Source organism: Arachis duranensis, chromosome 1 (assembly GCF_000817695.3).
Source record: "Arachis duranensis cultivar V14167 chromosome 1, aradu.V14167.gnm2.J7QH, whole genome shotgun sequence".
Taxonomy (NCBI): domain Eukaryota; kingdom Viridiplantae; phylum Streptophyta; class Magnoliopsida; order Fabales; family Fabaceae; genus Arachis; species Arachis duranensis.
The window spans coordinates 3,098,662-3,107,190 of NC_029772.3; the positions used below are offsets into that span (position 1 = coordinate 3,098,662).

An 8,529-nucleotide genomic window follows, 5' to 3' on the forward strand; every position below is an offset into this window, starting at 1 on the left:
AGCTTAAGATCAGATTAGGTTATGCTTCGGTATTGAAGAACAGAATCCCACTGCCAAGGCGGTTGGTTCCAACTTCCAAATTCTGATTCCGTGCTCCCAATTCTTCGATATCTGCACACACAAGAACGCTCGAAGGTATGTGTTATAATCCGATCCAACAGAATTTAAATTCGTAAGAAAGAATTGCTCATGGTCAATTTCGTTTCGTTTCTTTCTAAATGCACCCTATCTGTTTGATAAAATGCCACTTTGTCGTTTCATATTGTATTCACTCGCTTTTGCTCCATTATCATTGAAGATTAATCAGTAAAATTTTGTTATGTATCTATGACTTGAGTCACTATAACTCTGTCATTGGAATGTGCTATGACATAAGGTAAGTGAAAAAGAGATTGACTCACTTACCCACTATTTTGAAAAGAAACCATTTTTTTCCATGACAGTACATGATTGAGTAATTGTATTTAGAGGAATGCTAGAGGACCGTTAGAATTTATTGTTTTTTGCCATTAATTAGCCATCAATGTTTAAAACTGGATTAATGGTGTGTTGTTGAATTAGTAGATTAAAGGGATTGAGTTAATGGCTAAAAGTGATGGCCAAAAATAATAAATTCTGATGGCCTCGGAGCATTTCTCTTGTATTTATACTCGTATGAGTTGTATCATTTTCCATTTGAGTTTTAAGTATTATACACTGACACTGTAACACACATTTATACGATGATTTGTAGAGTGAATTTGAATGCTAAGTTTTTGTACAATCACCTGTGTTAGCTAGCTAGGGTTGAACCGTGGTGCACAAGGTCTAGCATCAGCAACCACTAGCAACTGTTTATTGAAATTTCCTCCCATAAACATCATTTAAGCTTCAGCGGCAAATATTAAGCTCTGTGGCAGTTTAGTTTAGCCCTTTTTTTGTGGTTGTAGATTAAGTTCCACATGATTTTGCGCTTTATATCTAATATTTAATTATAGATTAAGGTTATTTACACCATCAGTTAATCACCGGTATCTAGAATGAATTGTAACAGACTCTAACTAATCAAACTTGAGTTGGGTTGAGTGTAGAGGTTTCTCAACACTTGATCTTTTTCTCATACTTGAATTGGAAGCCTCTGGTTTATGGATAAATATCATAAAAATCAAACAGTTTCAGTGATATAATATGCCCAATTGAGTGATAGGATAATCGTTTTTAATAGATAGTATATCAGAATCAATTCCTTAATTGTTCTATCTAGCAAACATACATAAGAAACAGAGTCTTAAAACTGGTGGCCATCTACCACTTCTTCATAAAAGTGGTCACTTCTGTTGTCCCAAATGTACAAGATTTCTATCAAGAATGGACACTTTGTGCATGTTCCGATCAGAATAAACTGGCTGATGACTTCCCTTTTTTTTTTCTCATTCTTTTTTCCTTAAAAAGATTATTTTACTACACACTATGAATGTGATCTTCTTTCACACATAATCTGATGAATGGTGCATTTAACTTATATGCTAGGAGGTTGAATTGATCTTCTTTATTAGTTGAACCTGTTTGAAGCTAATGGTGCTGTGTTTCCCTTCAACACCAAAGAAACTGGCCATGACCATTGCGTGCTTCCTCTCTGGTGCTGCTATTTTATCTTTCGGGGCGCACCTTTCTTATGTCAACGTTGCTCCCCAACAAGCTCGAACCAAAGCTCGCAACGACTTTGTTAAAGAGACGTTGAAAAGAAAGTACGGTTACGTTTCCCCGTACGAAGCAAGGAGAATGGCTCAGAGTGGTTTGGTCAAAGACACAATTGGCAACTCCAGCTTTAACAAATAGAAGAAAAACACACTTCTTGAAAGTTTTGGTTTTCATCCTTTCTCCTTTACTTTTCACTTATTTCTTAATTTGATTACTTCTAGAATTACTAGACCTGGTTATTAGAAGATGTTTTCTGATAGTTGTGCATTGGTTAGTAAGCAAGTGGCATGTGGCAACAGATAGAAGAAGGAAGAAAGAAGAAGAAAGGCGAACTCGAACTAAGGTTTTGAGAAAAGTTTCTCTGTATTAGTTTCTGTTCAAACCATGATATGGGAATTACAAACAGAAAATTAAACATTCTATCAGTTTGGAATTATATATTGAAGAACAAAAAGAGTATATCACAAGTGATGAATTATCCACACTCGTATGGACCACACAAATTTCTCCAAAAACATTGCTATAGGAATTATCAATTTAAAATTTATTAAAGGATGTTGGCTTAAATAAGTTTAGTTATCATAAAATATTCATTCTTTTTTATGCTGATCTCACATGTCAAAAGTGTTTTATGTGGAAGCTTCGTAGTAAAGAAAATAAAAGAAGGTAAACACGAAAATGAAGATTATCATCTTGAGCATATGAAACGTATATATTTTACCTTTTTTATACAACACAAGAGATTAATTGTTGTCTATAGCATCGAAAAAGCAACAGAAGAAAGTGGAAATACGAATCATCAACATCCCTCTACATCACTTCTTTAGAATTGATATGAAAAAAGAAAAGCAGTAAAAGTAGAGGAACCAAATACAAAAGAGGAAGCAAAAGGAGATGCAAGAATAATAATATTAGTAGTAATACTACGGGTTGTCCTACTGAGATTGTTGTTCAATTCTTTCCACTAACAATATTATGATTTAAAAGCCAGCAAGCAAAGAAGTGTTTTCCATCTTTGCGTTGTGAACAAGGAAAGCATATACCCCAAGTCTTGAAGACCCCAAATGGTTCTGTTCCTTCTTCTTCCATCATTGAATAACTTGTGTCACCCAATTTGCAAAGGAAAATGTCGTTTGCAGAATCAAGTCCAGTTATGTCTATGGATGATGTCATGGCTGCTACTAATGAATTTGGTATGTGATTTTCTATGTCTCTATTCTTCTCGGATTAGGTAACCTTAGCAATGTTTAATGATGATTTAATTTGTAATCTTTTGGGTTTTGTGTGAATTACCACTTAAAAGTATATTCATGTTCTCAGAAAGAGAAATTATAGAAAACCAATTTTTAATTAACCAACACTAATCAAGTATAGGGTTTAGGGTTTATAATTTAGGGTACAGGATTAAGGGCTTATGATTTCGGGTCTAGAATTTAAAATAAGCAAAATAATGTTAAAAGAATTGGCTAATGTTGACTGAAAAAAGTTAGTTCCCTAGCATTACTCTCTTAGAAATATTGTAATGTTCCATTTGAACTCATGTGAATACCATTATTATTGCCAAAAAGCTAGGGGATTCAACCACAGTTACTACCTACCCCTTCACATGGCAATTCTAAAAGGAGATTGGGAATCTGCAAAGTCATTCCTTGATGCTGATCCAAGTGCATGGACATCAAAGATCACCACACTGGCCAGAACACCGTTGCACGTTGCCGCCGTAGGAGCTCAGTGGAAGATACTTGAGAAGTTAGTGCATCATGTGCCTTCAGAATTACTAGCTGAATTGGACTCCATGGGTTTCACTTGCCTTCACTATGTTGCAATGGGAGAAAGCATTGATGCTGCAAAGGCATTGTTGGCTAAGAATCATTCTTTGACGCAGATAACTGATTTTAAAGGGTTTACACCACTTTTGTATAGTGTTACCTCTACCAGATGTAAAGAGATGGCATGGTACCTTGCAATGAATACTGTAGATGAAAGACCTGGTTTTCCGTTTTCTAGTGAGTCGTCTCGTCAACTTGTTGCATTGCTTACTGCTGCAGGATTTCATGGTAAAGAAAATTTTTGGCTCAAGTAGGTATCTGTTTGAAAGGAATTTTTTTTGGTGAAGAGTAACTTTGAATCAAGTTCCCTACATCTTATTTACACCAATTCTAAAATCAAATAATATATGTAGCCTGTTTTCCAACACATAAAACTTGTTATCATTCATTCTTCATTCATTCATAAGCTTCTACTTGCTCTGTTTAATTTTATCCTTTTCTCTATAACTTTCCTTTTGGTTCTCCTAAGTGCAGATATCACCATGTATCTTCTTCAGCGCTACCCCAACTTGGCGACTATTTCAGATTCAAATGGAAGCATTATACTTAATGTTTTGTCAAAGAAAACTTCTGATTTCCAAAGTGGAAATAAGTTTGGGATTTTGCACAGATGCATTTACCATTGTAAGTATTTATGCATGATTTTTCACAAAAATATTTGGGAGACAATAGAAAATCAGTCCAAATTCCAAAATAACTCAAACTTATCTTATTTTACTTTTGTTAATTACGGTTTACCTTATTTTGCATTTTTTAATTATTGCTAGAATAATTGAGTAATACTAGATGTAACAAGTGTGTAATTATGGATGTTACATACATAAAATTATGGTTGTTAAATTACTTGTTTCTCCTTCCCTTCCTTTCCCTCCAAAAATTTAACTCGCAAACGCAACCTTAGTGAAATCTAACATTCCTATTGTTCAATATATTAGGTGTTCCAGCTCAACTTGATCATTTACCACATGGTGATTTAAGAGATTCTTATGACCAATCAAGCCATCATCAATCATATTTTGGAAGCAAAATATGGAATGCAATTCAAACTTCTGGTGTGGTGTTATTCTCTTAGCTGCTTCCTTTCCCATTTTTTTTCTTACATAAAACCAATAATTAAGCTTCAATTGCAGCTCCTAGCATAAAGCATTTAAGAGATGTAAAGCTGAGACAAGTGTTTTCTGAGAGATTGGTAGAACATGTTTGCTCTCAAGCTTCAACCATGAGCAACACTCAATTTTGGGAGTCTTTTGTGAGCATGGACATTATCTACAATGCCACATCGTCTGGCATAGTTGAGATTTTAAGGATATGTTTCCAGTTTTTTCCGGATTTGGTTTGGACTCGCATTCCAAATGAAGGATATATAGCTCAAATCGCCATTAAATATAGACAAGAGAAGGTTTTTGGTTTCATATGCAAGATGCCAATAATTTCCAAGATTTTAATCTTAGCATTAGACGAATCACACAACACAACATCACATCTAGCAGCAAGATCTGCTCATTCTCAACTGTTATCAGTTTCTGGTGCAGCATTTAAAATGCAGAAGGAGTTACAATGGTTCAAGGTTAGTTTAGATTTCGACACTGTTTAGTAACGGTTTTAGGACAGAAATATATAAATATTGCGAGATACAAAACATCTCTGAAAATGTCTTATCCCAAGATTAAATTTGAATAATCTTATCCTGTTTTGTCTCTGCCTCGGTGTCTATTGTGCTAATACACTTACCAAACACAGTCTTAAAGCTACCTTCTACCTATTATTGAAGCTAAACTATACATAGATATTGATAATATTGCATGTTCTCCACCAGAAAGTTGAGCAATTGGATCACCCTATTCACAAGGAAATTAAGAACCAAGATGGAAAAACAGCATGGCAACTATTCAAGGAAGAACACAAGAATTTGCTAGAAGAAAGTGAGAAATGGATGAAAGATACAGCGAACTCCTGTAGCATTGTGGCAGCTCTTATTGTTACGACCGTTTTCGCCGCAGTTCTCACAGTACCTGGAGGTAACAACCAGGAAAAAGGATTTCCAATATTCTTGCCAGATAACACATTCCTAGTGTTTGCTGCATCGGTTGCATTGGCTTTGTTTTCTTCCATGGCTTCTCTTCTGATGTTCTTGTCAATCCTAACAGCACGCTACGCTGAAAAAGATTTTCTCAAGGCGTTACCTCGGAGATTAATATGGGGTCTTGCTTTGTTGTTCTTTGCCATTGTTACTACCATGGTAGCATTTGCTGCTGCGCTTTCTTTGGTTCTTCGCAATAGACTAAAATGGGTGTGGATACCAATAGCTATTATGGCTTGTGTCCCAATTGCTCTATTTGCAAAGCTTCAAATTCCCTTGTTCGGAGGAATGATCATATCAACTTATAGATCTAGCATTTATCATCCTTAAAATCTTTGTAAGGCTTTTGAGAATTGATAAACAAAAGCATACATTAGAACCAGTGAAGTGAGGTTTGCACTGCTTCATATTTGATAAGAGTGTTGCAGCATTCCAAATAGTGAAACATATGTATATTGATTCTCCCATAGTGGTTTCTATCATGAATATTAATAATGCACACCAATACACCTATATAATTGTCAGCTGCATTAATTTCCTTTGGCTTGTAACAAGTAGGGACAAACCGGTTATACTGGTTTTTGCAGCTTGTGAGTGTACAAAAAGTTAAAACCTGGTTTCAAATTTCATTGTAATAATAATTCTAAAGCATCTGCTGTATAAAATTAAAAACTTTATTATAATAACTCTATATTTGCCTATTTTGGCTCATCAATCATGCTACTTAAGTTTTGTCCGTATAACTGTTGGATGCAACAGAATGAAGCACAAGAACAGAATTAAAAAAAAAAAAAACCTTTTACATGGAAGTTAATGCACTAGAAAATTGTAATGGCAGTGCTAATTTAATTTAAATAGGACTCACTATCAATATCATTAAACAGTTCAAAGTTCAGGGTTTTGTTTACAACCCAACATCACTACCAAAACAACCCATAGAAAGTAGACATTCTAGCAAAATGATCACCTTGATTGTCTAAGATGTAATAGTTTCAACAAGATAATTAAAAGAAAACTAAAAAGGAGGAAATACAACATCTTAAGCAGCACCCTTGCCCTTCTTTTTCTGAAGCTTCTTCATGTAGAACTCAAGCTCTTTGCCCTCCAATATATATCTGCCATTAGTTCAAAAGAAATAAATGTTGGCTACCAAATAAATTAAGTGCCCGAAGACTCGCCAGTAAAATGCAAAATCAATGACTAACTCGCCGCACGTGCATGGACACACACACACTCACAAGAAGATAGAAATTTTCTAGTCTAGAAAAGAGAAACACAAATTATAAATTTTACACTAATATCAGTGTCAAAAGATCATGTACTTGATACATCTCATAGATAATGGAATGTTACATACCCATCAGCACGACCACATTGACCGGGGCGGGATGAGATACTAGCCAAGAGGCGACCACTTCCAAATTGTTCTTCAATGTGAGGATCAAGCACCCGGGTTTGTTTACGCTTCTCCAACTTTCTCAAGACATGGTTACTCTTCTTCACTTCTTCGGTTGCAGTTTCAGCATCCTATTAGAGCAGACGCAACCAAATTATGTTGAGAAATGCCCTCAGGCAATCAAAGTAACTGCTATGAAATTTCACAACACTATTCAAGATTGAAAAAGAATCTCAATCTAAGAAAAGCACATTGTTTAACTTGTACCTCCCCTTCTTTCTTGCCAGAAGTTGCACCCTTCTTCTTGCGACCAATGTCGACACCATAATGCTGGAGATACCATTGTTTGAAAGGTGCAGCATCAACCTGGACGATGGCACTCTTGACCAAAGTCTGAGTTCGAACAAGTTCATTGTTGGATGCATTATACACCACATCAAGAATCCTCGTTTTGCGAGTCACAGCTTCACTACCCCAAGAGTAGTTCCCAGTGTCAAGCCTCAAAGCACGCCATTTTACATTCCCACCTCGAACCCTGATCCTCCTAACAGTTTTGTTGCTGGAGAGCTTTGTGTTTGCTGGTTGCCTTCCAAGCTCATACCTATAAATAAAGACACCACATTAGATATAGTAATTATAATCGTATAAACTGCAATTTATAACTCATTGTCTTCAATATTAGATTTTCATCATATATTAGTTGATGTATCATGGTGAACTTAGATTAAGTTTCATCACCAATTCTCCCAATAACAAAGCCTCGCATGTGTGAAAGGGGATTAGTCTGATACACATGCCTCAAGAATCAAGAATCTGAATCAAAGAAATGCCTAGCTAAACAAGTTATTTTCTCTAACAAAGTCTTCTTCTTCTTCTTATGCCTCTCCTCCTTCTCCTCCTTCTTCAACTAAAATTTCTAGTTATCAATCTTTAAATTATTAGACCAATTTAGTTAAACTTAATTACCAAAATGACTTGTTCTTCTAAACATAAACAACTTGGGTTGGGGTCAGCACACTCATATTTTTTTTTCTTCAATTTGGAACTCACTCGTGCTTCTAGTCAAGTGTCGAGAGTTTGAATCCCTATGTGTATGAAGCAATTTATTGGCTCGTAGCAAACCCTTGAACATAGCTCAAATGTAGCTCAGATCCGCTAGGTTCAGATAAGCCGTTGGATTACCTAACTGGGGATATAGTTGAAAATCGAAAAAAAAAATCCTAAACAACAAATGGAACGGGTTTCTCAAGTCAGATACATGTCAAAGACCTTCAACTATTCAACTAAACCAATCAACACTCGACGAAAGAAGAAACATAAAGCAAAAACAAAGACATTCATTCAATTATAAGAAAACCCTTAAATATTAAAAGAGAGAGAGAGAGAGAAGGAAAAGGTAGAAGAGCTATACTTTCTCTTCTTCCTCCAAACCTTCTTCTTGCCACCAGTGGCGCGCCTCTTGTGCATAGAATCACGAGAGATACCTGCACACCAAATTCACATCATTCAATCACTCACCATCCAAACACTTCAAATAACATCAG

General features: G+C 35.5%; 2 protein-coding genes across 2 annotated transcripts; one reads left to right on the top strand and one right to left on the bottom strand.

The window, feature by feature from the left end:
* Positions 1 to 6,331, top strand: LOC107465367 (uncharacterized; the record flags this gene model as incomplete). The annotated part of the gene is given in 7 exon segments (XM_052252528.1): positions 1 to 135; positions 1,510 to 2,873; positions 3,249 to 3,737; positions 3,984 to 4,133; positions 4,445 to 4,561; positions 4,640 to 5,076; positions 5,326 to 6,331. Coding segments are annotated over 6 exon segments (1,854 nt in total). The 3' UTR covers positions 5,920 to 6,331.
* A 102-nt stretch (positions 6,332 to 6,433) lies between these two features.
* LOC107465592 (40S ribosomal protein S8) lies at positions 6,434 to 8,458 on the bottom strand (the record flags this gene model as incomplete). Its single annotated transcript, XM_016084594.2, is given in 4 exon segments — positions 6,434 to 6,704; positions 6,947 to 7,116; positions 7,253 to 7,586; positions 8,397 to 8,458. Coding segments are annotated over 4 exon segments (642 nt in total), but the record flags the coding sequence as incomplete, so codon positions are not given.
* Between the last annotated feature and the right edge of the window lie 71 nt (positions 8,459 to 8,529).